The 17,840-nt window shown below is 54.6% G+C and overlaps 3 protein-coding genes across 4 annotated transcripts in view; 1 reads left to right on the forward strand and 2 right to left on the reverse strand.

Annotated features, from left to right (window-relative positions):
* Positions 1–5,454, reverse strand: part of PPCDC (phosphopantothenoylcysteine decarboxylase) — a 32,606-nt gene extending 27,152 nt beyond the window's left edge. Inside the window, exon 1 of the mRNA XM_064456802.1 lies at positions 5,364–5,454. The gene's annotated coding sequence lies outside the window, so the exon portion shown is untranslated. The remainder of the gene's footprint in view (positions 1–5,363) is intronic.
* Positions 1,364–7,625, reverse strand: SCAMP5 (secretory carrier membrane protein 5). 2 transcript variants are annotated; one of them, XM_064456800.1, is made up of 8 exons: positions 7,534–7,625; positions 6,336–6,418; positions 5,795–5,869; positions 5,364–5,492; positions 3,120–3,276; positions 2,273–2,374; positions 1,921–2,038; positions 1,364–1,801 (listed from the first exon to the last, which is right to left on the reverse strand). In XM_064456800.1, the coding sequence occupies exons 3-8, from the start codon at positions 5,799–5,801 to the stop codon at positions 1,607–1,609; spliced, it is 708 nt and encodes a 235-aa protein (XP_064312870.1). In that variant the 5' UTR covers positions 5,802–5,869; positions 6,336–6,418; positions 7,534–7,625; the 3' UTR covers positions 1,364–1,606. The 2 variants fall into 2 exon arrangements, with proteins under 2 accessions (XP_064312870.1, XP_064312869.1); XM_064456799.1 differs by lacking the exon at positions 6,336–6,418.
* A 6,792-nt stretch (positions 7,626–14,417) lies between these two features.
* Positions 14,418–17,518, forward strand: RPP25 (ribonuclease P and MRP subunit p25). Its single transcript, XM_009504661.2, has one exon. The coding sequence runs from the start codon at positions 14,530–14,532 to the stop codon at positions 15,646–15,648; it is 1,119 nt and encodes a 372-aa protein (XP_009502956.2). The 5' UTR covers positions 14,418–14,529; the 3' UTR covers positions 15,649–17,518.
* Positions 17,519–17,840: the final 322 nt, after the last annotated feature.

Below are 17,840 nucleotides of genomic sequence, written 5' to 3' on the forward strand. Positions count from 1 at the left end.
GACAAGCATCACTGGGTAGCTGGAGGGGACAGGGGGCAAGGGACTGGGGACTCGCACAGCTCTGGCTAGCTATGGGCATCAGTGGCAGCACGCCAAGCTCATTGCCTGCAGCAGGCAGGAGATATTTGAGCCAAGGGGCCAGATTGGATTCTCTTTGGGCTGCTTTTCTAGGATGTGGAAAAAAAAATTGGCTTATTTAAAGTGCATTTAAAGTCTGAAAAGCATCTCTGAGAAGGAGCTTTCCCTATTCCTGCCCTGCAGTGTCTGTCAGCTCCCACTTAGGAACCGATCTTTCCCAGGGTCTGCCAGCCACACTTCCCAGCTGCCACAGCCCAAGAGGTGTTTGTCTGAGCTCAGCTGCCTCCTGCTAACTTTCAAGATGATTATTTAAAGCCCGACTTGCCCTAACTGGGCAGGGATTCAGGCCTGACAGGAGCAGGGATCTCTGCACCAGGAAAATACATGGCCACATTTCACTGTGCTGTTTAGAAGCGCAAGTGAGCAGGAATCCTTCCCACTGGCCTGGAGTTTTCCTGAAGAACCTTAAATTACTGCATGCCTCAAAAGCTAAGAGGGACAAATCTTAGCCTCACTCCTTACGTGGTCAGTGACACAGGTTGTATGTGCTTGCATACGGGGTGGCAAGATTTGACCCAGAGCCTCTCCCAAGAATAGATCCTCTGAGAAACGCTCTGCCAATTTTATGGCTGCTTTTCAGAATACAAGCCTTTAAAAAATAGACTTAGGATGCAGAATCTGCAATGGGACAGTTGTATCCTGCAGGGGAAAAAACTGTCCTCGCTCCCCAACACATGCACACACGCAGCACGCCGAGGTTCCTGCCCACAGGCACGCACAAACACTGGTCTTCCACATCAAAATATGAACTATTAATTTACAACACCACACACTGAGAAGTTTTAGATCCTGAGCCAGGGTGTAGATTAGGAATCTCTTGGCTTCCAGTATATCAACAGCAGGATTTAGGGTTTCTTTTTTTCTTTTCCTCTTTTTTTTTTAATGCTAAATCAGCTAGCCACCTGCTAGTTAAAAAGCAAGAGAAAAAGGAGAATTCCCAGGATTGCTTGCCCTTGCTGAGACTGGCAAGTGGCTGGGCACTACCAACTGAAAGAGAAAACTCTCACACCTCGGAAACCTGTGGTTCAGTGCTTATTCCAAGAGGGGAGGCAGGTGCTGGTTGCTATTTTTATCTTTCCCTTTTGGGGAAGGGGGGGCTTTTGGCTGATGTAGTTCTAATGTACACCTATCACCACAGTAATTAAAAAACCACCACCATACACTATTTCACAGGGAAAAAGAAGACACATGAACATACACTTACTACCACACACAACAAGAGCCCTGCAGGTCAACTCACAGCCTCTTCAAAATGAAAAATAATAGAGAAAATAAGAGCTCGAGACAACAACGGAACGGGGAGAAAAGAAAAAAATCCCAAATGATCTCGTTACAAAGAACAGGAAAAGAACCACCATTAAGGTACGCTCTGACTTTCTGAAATAGCTGCAGAAACTCGGCTCAGCCATCCTCCTCCTCCTCCCTTCCCAGCCCCCAGATCTTTTGCCCAAGGACACAGTCCCGCTGCTCACATCTCATTGGAGTAAGTATAGTTCGGGGTGGCTGAGTACTGCGTCTCGTGCTGCATCATGGCCCCCTGCGCCGCCCCCATCGCTGCGCTCTGTGCTGCCTGCTGGACATGGGGGTTCTTCCACGCCCCTGTGGTCCACTCCTCCTGGGCTTTGCTGAAGCTCCCCCCGCTCCCCCGGTAAAACTTATGCACCTGTAGCAGGTTGGAAAGAGAAAATGCAGAGGTGTTGAGCAACTGCAGCTCACACTGACCCTCCAGGGTAGCGGCAAGGGCTCCCTGAAGCAATGCGGCATCCCACTCTCCTCCCATACCATAGTGAGAGCGATGAAGGAGAAGACCGCCATCCCTGTGAACAGGACAGTGGGGATCAGCATCACCACGGCCGACCCCACATTGGTCCCAAAGAAGGAAATCGCTGCAATCCAGCCGCTGCAAGGAGATGAAAACAACCGGTCCGTTCAGCAGCCTGCGGCTTTCCTGGCTGGCTCTGCACATGGCAGCCTGCCAGCATCCCTCCTCTACAACCCTCCCAGCTCCTCAAACCATCTTCCCCAAGGAGAGGAGGCACTGAAGCACTGAGGGCATTTAAAACACCAAGAGGCCACAGCACCAGCTCAATGGTGACTGTCCTTGCACCCAATGCAAGAGCAGCATCTTCCTTACCAGACGCCCCAGCCAGGGATTCCCACTGCCTGGATAATGCTGATCACCAGCTGGGCCATGAAGGTAAAGAAGAAGGCCATGAAGCTGAAGGAACTGTCTGTCCTGCAAGAGAAGGCTCAGTCACTCTCTACATCTCTATCCCTGCTGCACTGCTCCCATGTCTCGGACCCTTTCGGGGCAGAAGCAGCTGTGGTTTAGCAAGAAGGTGGTGAGAAGCAGAGCTGCCTGCAGACAGCAGCCACCAGAGCAAAACTACAGGCAAGGGAGAAACTGCAAGAGGATGAAGGTTGTGAAGGAGCACCTGGGAAAGCCACAGGGTATCAGACCATCCCCACGGCTCAGCCAGCTCTGCACATCAGGCAAGAGGGCATCCCTGTTCAGACACGGCTCTCAGCTCACACCACCCCACCACCAGGCTCAACCTTCCCACATGGGGAAGAAATACACCCCCAGTGTTCTGGATTTGGGGATACTGCACTGGGGATTGACCTCAACAGCACAGATAATATAAGCACCTCGAGGACTCATGGAAAAATATAAAAGAAGCCTCAAGGATGGGCAGGAGGGGAGGGAAAGTTGGCACCCCAACGGCATCCTCACCACTCCCCCCAATGCTGTGCAGAGGCGCATGTCCTTTTATTGCATGGTTGGGGTTTTAGCCCTCGGGAAATCCCAAACGCTCTTGCTTTGAAGGTTAGAAGTAAAGCCAAAGGGCTGGACAGAAAGAACAGAAATTTCCCCAAAAATTCAGGCAGCGCCCCAAACTAAGTGCTAACTATTTAGGAAGTAAAACAAAACAAAACAAAAAAAAGACCATGAGAAGCCGGGCTCAGGTGTGACCACTTACTTGAAAGCTTTGTAAATAGGTCTAAACCAGCAGACATAGGAGCAGGGCGTAAAGAGAATGAGCCAGAGAATTGCCAGTCCAAAATTAACAGCTCCACCGCCTCCAATCAGCCATGCGAGGCAGCCAACGAGATTCACCGCCAAGGTGATGCTGTTCACTGCAAACACACACACACACACAGAGGGAGCACAGTAGCGTGTACGCAAGGACATCGGCGTGATACGAGAGACCCTGACCCCTGGGATGCCCAAGCAGGGCTGACCTCCAGCGGGACTGGCCAGCAATGTATTACCCTAGCTGGATTTCACTTAAATTAAGCTGGCTGAGTCTGGAGAACATTGCCAGGCTGACTCAGCTGAAGGGGCTCTAACCTCAGCTAAGGAGCGGGGGGCGGGGGGAAATTATATATTGCTCAGAGTTGTAATGTCTTAAGCAGGTCCAGGGCTTGTGGGGCTCCGAAAACAGGGAAGAGCAGTATCCTCCCGCTGCCAGTGAGCCAGGGCACGTTTCCACTAACAGAAGGAAACTGTAAGAATCAAAGTGAAGCTTTGTCACTTGCCTCCAGCTACGGTTTCACTGAAGGAATTGTGCAAGAGTTCTCCGAGCTAACATCCCACGAGCATCGCTGACAGCTGAAGTACTGAACTCCTGGCCCCTGCCTCGGCAGTTCACTGGGACAGTGTGTTTGCTTCTCCCACCCTTGCTTGGGGTTAAGTGATACAAGGGTTATTACTATGAAGTCCAGCTTAGCAGACATAGAACAAAGCAGAGAGGCTCATCTACATTCTGACGCCTCCGATTTTTGAGAATGATTCATTATTCTGACAAGAATGAAAACCCTCCCACCGCTGCCTGCAAGAGAGCTGCAGCTGGCAGGAAAGGGAGCTCAGCTGGCCAGGCTGACTGGGCGCTTGCTGCTCCCTGAAGCCCCAAAGGACACCAAAGGAACCTTTCAGCCTCTCTGTGCTTGCATGTGGCTTTTTGCATGGGAACTTGGGAGAAAAATGATCCAGACACAGAATCCAACAGACAGGCGACTGGCTCAGAGAGCTGGTGCTTATGCTGTGGGAGAAGCTGGAGCAAGAACTGAGCTCTATTAAGTTACGCAGAGCAAGTACATCCAGATTGAGATGGCAAGGGGATTTAAGACTCCCAAGACAGCTTCTCCAGGGAAGCACAACTTTTTTTTCCTCCCCCTTCATAGAAAAGATACACTAAACCTCCTGACATGATAGGAGAAGCTAGCCTTGGGTCACCTTCCCAATGGGATGCAGTCCCCAAAAAATGAAGCAAGGCACAGCCCCGGGGTGCCAGCCTGGCACCGTGCCAAAAGCAGGAACGTCTGGCCTCTCTGGTGCCAGCTCAGCTCCTTATAACCTGCCTCCAAAGCACAAGGCACTCCCTGGGCACTGATGTGCTTCCAAAGTTCAGGGAAAACGCCTGATTAAGCAACTAAGTTCTTCTAAATAAAACTAAAACAATGGTGCCAGCTTGCCCTAAGCTGCACACAACAACTAGCATCACCTTCAGTAACATTTCCATATACATCGGGGTGCAGTATGTCCCTCCGGCTCTTCTCCCTACCCAGGTTTGGTAAGCAGGAGAGATCCAGGCTAGTTTTAAGAGTTAGAAGATGGTGACAGCTCTGTTAACACAGCACGGCACACAGAGGCATGCAAGAGGAGCAGGCAAGATCCAGCTTTGGGGGAAGCCCCAGGCTCCCCTGTTTTGGGGAGCAGGCACCCTGGCCCTCCAGTCCAAGTGGCATCTCAGCCTTGGGCCGCTGCCAAAGGGCTCACAAGGAGCTTGGAGTGGCAGTGGGACCCTCCCCAGCTCGGCTGCCAAAGGAAGCCAATGGAGCCTTGTAAGCTCTCCAGTGGGGCAAGGCTAGCAGCCAAGCAAGGTGAAGAGGGGAGCAAATCCTTCAGCAGGAGGACACAGGGGTGCCGAGCCATCCCCTCCTCACAGCAGGCTCCAGTGGGACATCAACGTCACCACCAATGGCCCTTGGACACTGAGCCAGCTCCACACCTCCATCCTGGAGGCTAGAAGGGCTGAAGCCCATGGGACGCTGCAGCCCCTGTTCCATCCCCAACAGGTTTTAACAGGAGACACCAAGACCTGGAGGGACAGAAGGACTTCCCCTGACCCTGCTCTGCTCTTCCAACCAGTACCTTCCAGAGGAGCAGCCTTCAGAGAGGCAAACACAAACCCACCCAAGCCCTTCCCTGCCCAGCAACTCACACATCCAGAGGTAGTAAAGCCGCTTGGCCATGGTACGGTGCTGTGGTGGGATCTCTGCATCAAAGTCCTGGTAGAAACATGGCTTCAGGGGGATGAACCTCGGCAGGGGAGGGAAGTTGTTCACTTTTTCTGCAATAAAGTTTCACCAGCATTGGGCACTGCATGAAGCTGAATGTAAATCAAGAGCTTCCTAATTAGTCTTGTTCAGCCCAAAATTGATGGGTTTCATGCAAGCATTAAGGATTTCCCCTCATAACCACCACCAACCCACCCACAAGCATCAAGACAAAATTAGCCCTTGCTGGCCACATGGATCCTCCAAGCATGGACATCTGCAACCCCACCGGGGACTAACAAGGTGACATTATGGCCAGTAAAGTCCCAGATGGGCTTCAGAGGAGAGGGGCAGCCCCACTGGAGATCCCCCGTACCTGCCATGCTGGCACACGCTGAGTCTCTCTGTTCCACAGGAAACGTAGGGAAAAAACCTGGGAGTTTTACCAAAGCTGGAGGAAAACGAGAAGAAGTGATGTGAAGTAGTCAGGTACCTCCCCAAAGAGCCTTCATCTTCCCACTGCTCCAAAATAGCTCAAGAACAGCACCATAACAGGGCAGTTTGCTTTATTTATGCAGGCACTTTACAGTATTCACACGTCCAGGCTTACCCCCGGCACCTGGCTGGCAGCAGAATAAATCCTGGCTCCTATAGCCCGAGGCTTACGCACCAGTTAAGGCAGAAGATTAAGAGAAGATCCAGCAATGTGGGGCAGGGTACAGGCTTAACCTCCCACTCCTGACTGACTTACATCCAGCCCCAGGAAAGGGGCCAGGCTGGATGGGAGGGATGCAGCCCCACCAGAGGCAGCTGTGGGCAGTTAGAAATCCTCAAGTTCATTATCTGGCCCAAAACCAGTTTATTTGTTGTTGTTTTTAATTTTTCCTTTTGCAAAGATTTCCAGCACAGGGAACTACCTGACTGCCTCCTGACAGCATCACAACTCCCATCTCTGCAAGCCCAATCCAGAAACCAGGCTGAAAGGGAGCAGGGAAATCAGCTAGAAAAAAAAAATAAAAATCAGTGGTGATTGTCACTAATGAGTCACTTGGGTGCTGGCTTAACGATTACTCATGTCATTTGGCACCTTGTGCAGTATCTTGCAGGTGGGAGAGGGGGGAGCTCAGCATCCCAGGATGATCCCAGACAGTGCCATGCTCTGTCCCAGTACCCTGTCCCAGCAGCAAAAATTAAGCAAAATTAAAGCAAAAATTAAGAGCTGAGGTTTTCAGATACAAGCATGAAGATGGCCACTCTGTGTATCCCCACCTGCCTGCACGGCTCTGCTGGGGGCTGCCCGCAGGTTTTGCCCTCTTCCAGGCTATCTTAGGCAGTGGAATGGCAGCAGTGACCACATTTCTCATGACACAGCGTCCCAGTGGTCAGTGCTTTGGGCTCTCTGAAGGTTTTGAGGGTCTCTGCCAGGGCACACACACACCCCCCAACCACCACCCATCACCAAAGACGCCAGCTAGGCAAACCAAACCCCCGCGGCTCGCCGGCATGCCGTCTCCCGACATCCCACGGACGTCTCCATCCCCCTGGCGCTATAAATACGAGCTGCCTGCCTGCCTGCGCAGCTGACATCTCCCCAGGCGGCAGCGAGGCGAGGTGGACCCCCACGCACGTGTGGCGGGAGCGGGGACACGCGGCCGGGCGTGCCCCTGACCCTACACCTGCCCTGCTGCTGCGAGGGCTTTGCAAAATCAGGGGGCTTCTGCAAAAAGAGGGGGCTTTTGCAAAATTGGGGGAGGGCTGCAAATTGGGGGGGAGCTTTTGCAATGCCCCACACGGGTGATAACACCGAGGAGAAACCCCAGACTGGGTGCCTGGAGTGCCAGCCCCCTCTCCGGTGCGATGCTCGGGGAGGGCACGCAGGGTTTGGTCCCGACGGGGATTGCTGCCCGTGGGTTTCCACAGGCGAAGTGCTACGTACCCCACGCACCCCCCCACCACGACCAGTACCCCCACGGCCGGGCGCTGGTATCCCAGCAGCGGCCTGGCTAGGGGAGGACAGCGGGTTAGCCCCACGCTCGGGCTGCACACCTCCCTCCGAGTGAGGTGCGGGGCGGGAGGGGACGCAGTCGACCCCCTCCCCACGGCCGCAGGACTCACCGGCGTGGCGTGACCCGTCCGGTCCGGTCCCGTCCCGCGACGGGTAGCGGCGGCCGCCCGCCCGGAGCTGCTCCTGCCGCAGCGGCCGAAAATCTCGCGAGACCTCGGGGCCGCTCGTACCCGGGTGGTGGCGGCTCCGAGATCTCGCGAGAGTAACCGCCGCCGCTGTCCAGGGTACTGCTGCCGCCAGCGAGGAGGGGCGGGGCCGAGGGCGGGGGCAACACCCGGGGGCGGGGCCTCTAGAGGGCGGGAAGGTCTCTGTGGAGTGGTGGGGTCTCTATGGGGCAGGGCAGACTCTCCATTGGGCATGGGTATGGTAAGCTCCGCTTGAATAGGAGGAGAGACCCTGCTTGGGCAGGGCTCTGCGGGACAGAGCCTGGCAGGGCAGGCAGGCCCGGGTAGCACAGGCTTCCTGTACCCTGGAAGCGAAGGGTAGCCTGAAGGTCACACCAGCAGGACCAAATTTAGGGGATCCCCCCATGCCCACATCCCACTGCATATGTGACGCCATCCATAATTTTGGGACTATTACTACTTTTTAAGCCAACTAATTCATCCTTTAAGCACGCACAACAGAGATGCAGCAGCAGGTAAGACCCCACATGCAGCTCATGTGTGCACGTGTGCCCAGGGTCTTCGTGGCATACAGCCTGCCAAACACACAGGAGCTGTGCTTGCAGGGTGCAGGCTGTTTGCCACCGCCTACAAGCGAGGTCAGAGAAATCAGTATGCTAATGAGAAAGCAGTCTAAAAAAACCCAGGCACTGCAGTGAGCATGCTGGCGATACAACAGGAGTTATTTCTCCCTCCAGGTCACCACCAGTCCCGCTCCCAGGGCCACTGGAGTAGCTGCCATGCAGCTGTTCTTCCCATTTCTCCACTCAGCCATGAGGCAGTAGGACTGCTCACTGGGACATCAGAAATCCCATGTCACTTTTTCCAAGAGCAGGAAGTTTCCCCACTGTCCCAGGCAGGTCTGAAGCCACCACCGTCCCCATTGCCCTGCCTGGATTCCCATGGTGGTCTTCCTCACACCCAGGGCTGCTCCATGTAGTAATAAATGGCTTGCACAAAGGGCAGAGGATATGTTGATTGCTTTTGCCAGTGATGATGAGGTTGGGAGGCAAAGGGGAGAGGAAAGGGCTGGATTGACTCACAGGTGGGCTAGGACAGGGACAAAAACCTCCTAACCTGCAAAACTCCTTGTTTGCAGATGACACCAAATTGGGTGGAGGTGTTGATCTGCTCGAGGGTAGGAAGGCTCTGCAGAGGGATCTGGACAGGCTGGATTGATGGGCCATGGTCAATTGTATGAGGTTTAACAAGGCCAAGTACCGGGTCCTGCACTTTGGTCACAACAACCCCATGCAATGCTACAGGCTTGGGGAGGAGTGGCTGGAAAGCTGCCTGGAGGAAAAGGACCTGGGGGTGTTGGTCGACAGCCAGCTGAACATGAGCCAGCAGTGTGCTCAGGTGGCCAGGAGGCCAACAGCATCTGGGCTTATATCAGGAATAGTGTGGCCAGCAGGAGCAGGGAAGTGATCGTGCCCCTGTACTCAGCACTGGTGAGGCCGCACCTCGAATACTGTGTTCACTCTCTACAACTATCTGAAAGGAGGTTGTAGTGAGGTGAGTGTTGGTCTCTTCTCCCAAACTACTGGTGATAGGACAAGAGGAAATGGCCTCAAGCTGCATCAGGAGAGGTTTAGATTGGATATTAGGAAAAATTTCTTTACTGAAAGAGTGGTCAGGCATTGGAACAGGCTGCCCAGAGAGGTGGTGGAGTCACCATCCCTAGATGTGTTCAAAAAACACGTAGACGTGGCACTCTGGGACATGGTTTGGGAGGCATGGTGGTGTTGGGTTGAGGGTTGGACTTGGTGATCCTAGAAGCCTTTTCCAACTTTACTGATTCTCTGATTTATTCTATAAAGGGGACATAAATTCCAAGTCAAAGGGCTCCAAGCAACATGAGGAGGACTCCATAGGCAGTGTCCCGTGTCCTCAGTGTCATCACAAGCAGCCCCACACAGACCACTTGGACTTCCTGTCTCGGTTCTTGTGAGCATGTTGGTGCAGTGTCACAAAACTGGCTTTATTTAACAACTAAATCATGTTCCCTTCCCAGGGTCCAACCTCAAGCGTCAGCACATTATTATGCTTTATTGGGCACGGAGGGTCAGCAAGGACAACATCCCACCATGGAAAGATGTCAAAAGCAGGGAAGCAGCTAAATCTCTCTGTACACCAGCGAGCCCTGGTTGCCAAAGACCCTTGGCAGATGAACAGCAACACACTGTGGGGCTGTGAGGAAGGAAACCTGGCATAAACAGGGAAAACACCTATTTCACAGATGGTAAAATAGAGGGAAGCAGGAAAACAAGCATGCCATAGATGACCCCATATTTGACGGCCCAGCTGTCTACTCCAAGCACCTTCTGGGTCTTGGACCCTGAGCTGTTGATCCTTGCAGGGTACAGGACTGCTGTACATCCAGCTCAGCTCCACATCCTGCAAAAGAGCAGGGGAGCCCAGGGCAGGAACACAAACAGGAAGGGGAGAAGGGGACATAGTAATGGATCCCCACTCTCACCAAGCTCCACTGCTCACCCATGTGTGAGACCTCATGGGGCCGCTCTGAGACTTGGAGTGCTGCGAGGCTCTGCCTGCACTGCCCTGTCTGCCGGCGGGCATCCCTGGGCCCTACAGGCACTGAGTGCCCTGGGGAATCTGGAGCTGGCCACAAACCCCAGCCCCACTCTCTGGAGAGGATTTCTTGGCAGATTAAACTCAGTCCCAATTTTACCATCCTTACCTCTTGTCTCTTGAGCTTTCTCTGATCCAGATTTGCTCCCTCCCTGCTTCTTTGCCTGCCTTAGGTCCCCTAGCACCTTCCCATCTCATTGAGCCTCTGGTGATGGCCAACTGCAGAGCTGTTCCTTGCTCTTGGCACCATCACATTTCCATCTGCCTGGAGGCTTTACAAGAAGAAATATTCAGAAATCAAACAGATGTGTGCTCCCCTTCCTTCCAGGGGATGTTTGGGGAACCAAAGGGATAACACAAGGCTAGTGTAAGAGCTTTGCTGCCCAGTGCCCATCCCACGCTACCTGAGCAGGACAGGCTGAGAAGGATGGTCAGGTTCAACCAAGAGTCCAGATCAACCATCAGGTAGACAGGTTCAAAGCCAAGCCATAAAGTTAATCTGCACATCAAGTCTAGGGTCAGGGTCCAGCATGAGAATGGCTGTCAGGCCTGAGGATGGCTGTCATTAAGCCAGAGACCAACCATCACATAGCTTAGACTAAATGCCCTGGACTGAGCTTAAATAGAGCTCCTGGGCCACGGGTAGGGTGTGGGTGGGGGGTCCCAGTTGGGGTTGGTCAGGACCATTAGGGTTTATTAATGCCCTCAGGGTCCTTACAATGTTCTTCTGCTCATTGTACTGCAGCTTTGCAAAGGGACTTGTCCTATAAAAGGGTGTCTTTTACAAGCCCGCTCAAAATGAAGATTATCTTGAGCTCTTCTGTTTTCTGTTTATGGTAGGGGTAAGGGGTTTCTCTTGCTGGTTCAGCTAGTGGAGATTTGGTCCCACCCTAGGGTTCCTCTAGCATCTCAAGACAGCTCCTGCACCCTGGGGAGACTGGGGTCACATCCTCCAGGGGCTGGTCCTGGGAAGCAGCGGCTCCCAGATCCTGGTTAGGATTGGGGCAGGGGGTCCCTATAGCTGTGGCCCCCCAGGGATCCATTGGCATCCCTCCCTGGGGCTGCTATCAGCCCGCCACTGAGTGCAATGTGATGAGTGCCTGAGACCTGAGCCGGGCCGATGTGACGCAGAGATGGATGGTGGCGCCAAGACTTTCCTTGTATCGGATGCTTTGACTTTCCAACCTGCTCCCATGCAGGGCCACCTTGGATGAAAGAAAATATAGAGAGGGCAGGTAGAGGCCAGGGGCTCGGGTTACTGCTCCTCTCCAGCTGCCCTGCTCTCTGTTAGGAATATGTTTCTGGGTTTTTTTCCTCTCTTTCCCAGGCTTGGCCGGGCCTGCTGTCAGCTCTGGCTCCATGCCATCCCCTGCCCTCTCCATCCCTGCCACCACCAGCCCTCTTCTCTCAGCTCCTCTGCCAAATGGCCCTTCCAAGCTCACGCTTCCTGCAGGATCGGGGCCAGGCAAGAGGGTCCTGCAGGGATTGGGACCCCAGCCCTATGGGGTGCTGGCAGCCTGTGGCACTGGTACGTGGGATGCTGTAATGGAGAAAAGGAGGAAGAAACCGGTCCCTGGGTCCCAGCGTGACCAGAGTGGATGCTCAGGGTGGACAGACAAATGATACACAGGGTGTAACTGCTTTATTCCTATTTATTTTCTGTTCCTGCCTTTACCATTAGTCTCTTCTCCATTTTAAATTACTCCCCATCCTCTTTCCCAGTGGTTTTCGCCCAGACCCCCATAGCTGGGGCTGTCTGTGCCTTTGTCCCCCAATCCCCACTCTCCTCCCTTTCCCACCCCACCGTTCACTGCAGCTGAGCTCATTTCAGCTATTTCTTCACTTGGAATAACCGATCCACTCTGTTGTCCTCCAACAAATAAGCTGACAGGCTAATGAATGGCTTCAGATGGTAATTAGCAATGGAGTTGCTAATAATGAATTTCATTTACATTTTAAGCACTGCAGAGGAAAAGCAAGACCTTGTCATTAACGACCACCCTGCCAAAGCCTTTGCCTTGAGGGAAGCTCACCCTCCGCAGCCCTTTGCAGGATGCAGAAAGGCTTGGCTGTGATTGCACCTCGGCTGCCTCCATTTTGGAGGCTGCAAGAAGCAGAGTTTGTTAAGCAGCAATTAGAGGTGGGGGGTGGGGGGGAAAAGCCGTTGCCACTTCCATCATCTGATGGATGGGGAAGGTGCCCCTGACGCCATGAAAAATGGGCCACGGGAGGCAGTAGCTGGTCCTGGGCCAGGAAACAAAGGGCTGGATGGTTCAGCCAGTGCCACGGATTCATCTGGCTGCAGGCTTGGCACTGAGCAGCCCTGGCTTGCCTCGAGCCCTGGTGCTGCCCACCCTTGGTGCCCACTTAACCCTCCTGTGCTGCCAGTAGCTGTTTGCACACCTGGATGACTTGGAGGGATTTTTCAGATCCCTCAACCACATATGCTCTGTGAATGGTTGCTAAAATCCTTCCCGATTATTTTCCTAGGGTTTAGCATCTTTTGAAGGCAACAATTTCCCTGAGAGGCTTAATCCATCCCTGCCTGCCCAAGGAAGGAGCCAAGCACCTTCTGCAAGGATGCCACAAAGTCATCAAGTGGAAAGGGGGGAAAATGACATTGTTTTGTCTTGTATGAAGCGACTAGGCATGCTCGTTACCACAGAGCACCAGGCGGGACTTGGGGGATGCTCAAAGCCTGAATCTGCCCCTGGTGCTGGGGGTGAGATTGGGAGCGTCCCGTGCCCTGCCTCAGTTTCCCCCTCTGAGCCAAAGGGGCCTCACGGGGTGAGGGCTGGATCAGGAAAAGATGCTCTCCATCCCCTTGGCTTTTCCAGCACAGCAGGGCAGCACTGCTCTTGGAGCATCCCATCTCACATGGGTGAGACATCCGTGCTGTCCTTCCATCACCCGTGAACCCCCAGCCCCCAGTCTGATGGTCAGATCAGGGGGTGTCCCACACCCACCCCTCATTTAGGGCAGCAGAAAGCTGCTTGGGGACCACAGGGATGCAGGGGTTTGCCCCAGCTGGGAAGGGACAGCCACAACCCGCCTTGCCACAGCCTTCACCTCTGTGGGCATTGGATTGATTGATTGATTTATTTATGTATTTTTTTCAAGCCCTGCTCAAAGTGAAAACAATCCAGGGGCCTCCAGAGGCCGATAGATTTGACTGCAAGTCAATACTCGGCATGTCTTTCCACTATGCAATGATCCCCCAGCCAGCAGGGCGGGAGGCTGAGGGTGCTGGGGGCAGGCAGGGGACAGGCAGGTGACAGGGGCAGGCAGGGGCACAGCCAGCCTGGGGCACGGACATTGCCTCTGCCCAGAGAAGGGACTGGGGGCAGAAAGGGGAGATCTTCTGGCTTGCAATAGGTATCTCCTGGATGTTTTGTCAGTAAATATGATGGTGACCCCACGATGGGCAGCTCTGTGTTGGGGACATGGAGATGAGCAAGGGACAGGGTCTGTGAGAGCAGCAGAGAGAGGGAGGGATGGGAAAGCAGGAAGAGGGAGAGAAATCACCCGTGAAAGCTGGCTCTGCTGTGGCTTCAGCCCCACAACCGGCTAGCAGGCAGCCGGGCACAGCCATGATTCCATCTGCCAGGATTTCTCCTGCTCACAGGTCCCAGTAGCTTCTCTGATGGCTAATAAGAATTGAGCTCAGTCTGCCAGCTTTCCCAAAGTACCTTCTGCATCTCTGTGCCATCCCCAGGTACAGTGTGTCTGGGACTCCTCATCCCTCTGGGAATGCTGCCAGGGAGAGGGTGCAGGGAAGGCAGGCAGGCCGGCTGCCTGCACTCTGCTGACATTCACAGTTAGCAGTTGATGTCCTTGAGCTGAGAAAGTGCTGAGAGAAGGGACCAGGTTCTCTTTAAGGGGGCAGGACTCTGGGAGCATCATGAAGGCAAGAGTGAGCCTCTCCCTCTGCTTTCCACCTTCCTCCCCTTCCCTCCCCTCCCCTCCCCTCCCCTCCCCTGCCCTCCCCTCCCCTCCCCTCCCCTGCCCTCCCCTGCCCTGCCCTCCCCTCCCCTCCCCTCCCCTCCCCTTCCCTTCCCTTCCCTTCCCTTCCCTTCCCTTCCCTTCCCTTCCCTTCCCTTCCCTTCCCTTCCCTTCCCTTCCCTTCCCTTCCCTTCCCTTCCCTTCCCTTCCCTTCCCTTCCCTTCCCTTCCCTTCCCTTCCCTTCCCTTCCCTTCCCTTCCCGCTGCTTCCCTGCCTCCACACTCACGGCCAAGGACCTGGGCTCCCTGCCCTCCCCTTTGCCTTCCCTGGCTCTCTGTGCTGGGCAGGATGAAGGCAGGAGCTGGGTGCTGGGATGTCAGGCTGAGCGAGGGGAGGAGGAGGAAGGGGAGGAGAGGGGGAGGATCTGCTAATTACACAGAACAGCTCTGGGGGCTGCTGAAGTCCAGAATGAAGCAAAGAGCAGCAGAAGCAAGTGCTGCAGTGGAAGCGGAGGAGCCCAAGCATCACCGAGAGCCGGAGTCAGCTGTTGTCCCTGCTGGGAGTGACTGGGGGCCCCCAGGGGATCCTGCAGCCCCATCCCACCGAGGTGACAGCCTCCAGCACAGCCACCAAGCCCACTGCCAGCTCCTCTGCAGCCAGCCCCGGGCGAGGAGAAGGGAAGGGGCTGGTGGTCCTGGGGATGCAGGGTTAAACCCAGCCCTCCTGCAAGCTGGGCTGGAGGGCAGCAGAGCCAGCCTTGCACATGGTCTTGGGAGGCTAAGGAGCCTGAGCGGATCCATTGGGAAGGGGCAAAGGATGGCTGCCAAAGGAGGGGGAGCCAAGCCCGTTGCCCAGTCCAGGATGGAGAACTTCCGAAAGGTGAGGACCTCAGAGGAGGACAGCCCCTTGCCCTTCCCCGACCTGCCCCCAGATGTGGTGGAGATGAAAGTGAAGGAGGGCAGCAAGATCAGAAACCTGATGAACTTCGCCATAGCCCAGATGGAGCTGAAGGGCAGCCGGCAGATTGTCTTCAGTGGTTGCGGCAGGGCAGTCACCAAGACCATCACCTGTGTGGAGATCATGAAGCGGAAGCTGGGAGGTCTTCACCAGGTCACCAAGGTGCTCTACAAAACCTTGCTGGAGGTCTGGGAGAATCAGGACCCACTGCCTGGTGGCCCGGCACAGAATCTGACTGTTCACAAGAACGTCCCCTCCATCTGCATCCTCCTCTCCCGAGACCCCCTGGATCCCAACCAGACAGGCTACCAGCCCCCAGAGCCCCAGCATGGGTTGGGGACACAGCTCAGCGAGGCAGGAGAAGACACATCCAGCTCCTCCACCAAGGGGCTGAAGCGGCCCCTGCCACATCCCCACGAGGAGCTGCTGACCAAGAAGTTGCAGGTACAGGTACATGACAACCTGAGGGGCTCGGCGTCCATGGACCGCGAGCCGGACCACCACCACTGACCCCACCACCTCCCGCCCCGACCAGCCGTACGCCGGGTATATAGGCAGGAGATTGTATGCTGGAGAAACTCCGGGGTTTTTCAGCCCCTTTGCTGTGGATAAAGGCAGTGCTGTGGTAGCTCTGGGGTCACCAGTGTGCTGCAGGCTTCCCTCGACATGCTGCCGCTGCTCTAGGTGATGCCCATGCATGGGGGCTTGCTGCTGGGGGCGTTACCACATCCCCAGATTTGGGGTGAGGGTTAAAGGGTTAAACCCGCCAGCCCTTGGTAGCCTGAAGTGGGGCGGTGGGGGGGGATGACCTGCTGACCCTGCCTGCGTTCGGCCACCCAGAGGTAATGCCACCAGCAGCCACATTTCTGCAGTGACTCCCACGGAGCCAGAGCACCCGTTGCCTTTCACCGAGGGGTGCCTGGAGCAGGGAAGGCAGCTGCACATCGTCGCTCCCCAGTGCCACATCTCAGCCATCAGGAGAGATGGTTTAGCCCCAAGCCCGTTGGAGTAATACTTTCATTATCAAACTGCTGCAATTACACTCCGTGAGGAGCTGTCAGGTTTATTAATGCCAGGCTCAGCACCCCATAGCGCTGTGATTCATTCCGAATAAAACACACAAACAAGCAGACAGGTCGCTCCCTCCCCGCACCCATGGAGCCGAGTGCTGCGCTGCCTGCCTGCAGGACAGCGGGAGAAAATAAAACAATCCTTCTTCTTCTTCCTGCATCTGATATTCAGGTCTTTGCTCTCCCAGAGGTGTTTGTAGGGTCTGGAGCCGGGGCGAAGTCCCGATGTTGGGAGCTGGGGGCAGCGGGAGAGTGAGGTGGTTGTCATCGTGGCTGGATGCAGTGCCCAGTGTAGGATGGGGAGGTTTGGGGGTCATGGGCTTGGCTGCAGAGCCCTCACTGCGGGCTGGCTCCCTGCGAAAGTCCTTCAGAGAAAAATCCTTGCTTCTTTCAGGGGGTGAAAGAGAACAAATAAACAAAAGCTCTTTAGAAACAGTTGGAATATGTCTACAGGAAAATGGGGGAATCATCTTGGCTGTGGACCAAGGCACAGCAGGGTGGGACTGCGTCACTGCCGCTGAGCCAGGACAAGGGGATCTTGGCCAAACTCTGTCCCATGGCGGGACAGGATCGGGACCAGTTTTTCCTGCGTGCTGTGGCAGCAGCCTGGTCCCCGTCAGCATGGCAGAGCCTGGCAAAGCCCCCATGTCAGCCCCCCATCTGGTGCAGCAGAGACCAGGGCCATGTGGGGAGGGCAGGGGATGGCCGATGGGAGCCAAGCAAGCCCCGATCAACCTGGCTCCCCTTGATTCAGCCCAGACAGCCCCTGGGGGCACTGTGGGACAGATTAAATCGGTATTAATGAGCGTACCCTTCCCCAAAGCCATCTGGGAGGGATACTCCAGCTGCAGCTGTGTTATCTCCCCACCTTGCCTCCACTCTCTGGGGAGAGCAAGCATCCCCTCTTTTGTCAGGGCTTGCTTGGCTGGGAATGGGAATGAAAGGAGACAAGGGGAACGAGGAGGAAGCAGGGGGCTGTTTTGTTTGGCAATGACCTTGTTATCTCCCTCAGCAAGCAGCTGCTCCTCCAGGCCAGAGGCTCGCGCTTATCTGCCCTGCCACAGATTGATTCACTTCACTTATTTGCCACCGTGTAGTCAAATATTAATTTCCAATTGTTATTTTTTTTATTATTACTTTTTGTGAGTTTAGGGCTGCGAAAGCTTTGGGCTCTGTCCCACCCAGCAATCACACTTGCCAGCCTCCTCTCTCCAGTGCAGACACCATCCAGGTTCAATTCTCTGCCCTGTACCCGAGGGGAGCACTGAGTATGGGCCTCTACCCCAAATGTACTAAAAATCATGCTAATAAAACCCTCTGTAAATGCTCTGATTGGAACCTAAAGATCTGTGTCACGGCCCCACAGCTGAGAATTAACAGCCCTTCATCTCCCTGACCCTGCCCCACTGTTGCACCGAGGAAGGAAAGAGGGAAAAAACGATCAGTCATTTCTCATTATTTTGTTAATGTGCAAAATTAGTTTTAATTGATTTTATACACAGGCAATTTCCAATCTTAGAGGCAACAGGAGCCTGGGGATTTTGTACTCCTTGCTTTGTTGGCTGTGGACCAAGGATTTCCTGCATGAGAAAATAGTTTAAAAAATTTTAAAAATCACTGTAACCCAAAATG

Source organism: Phalacrocorax carbo, chromosome 7 (genome assembly GCF_963921805.1).
Source record: "Phalacrocorax carbo chromosome 7, bPhaCar2.1, whole genome shotgun sequence".
Taxonomy (NCBI): Eukaryota; Metazoa; Chordata; class Aves; order Suliformes; family Phalacrocoracidae; genus Phalacrocorax; species Phalacrocorax carbo.

Coding starts and splice junctions, on each gene's coding strand:
- SCAMP5 (XM_064456799.1), bottom strand. Junction 2,039..2,272: donor ATCCCTGGCTGGGGCGTCTG/GTAAGGAAGATG, acceptor ATCTCCTTGCAG/CGGCTGGATTGCAGCGATTT. Junction 1,802..1,920: donor CCTTCATCGCTCTCACTATG/GTATGGGAGGAG, acceptor AACCTGCTACAG/GTGCATAAGTTTTACCGGGG.
- RPP25 (XM_009504661.2), top strand. CDS start 14,530: ATGAAGGCAGGAGCTGGGTGCTGGGATGTCAGGCTGAGCGAGGGGAGG.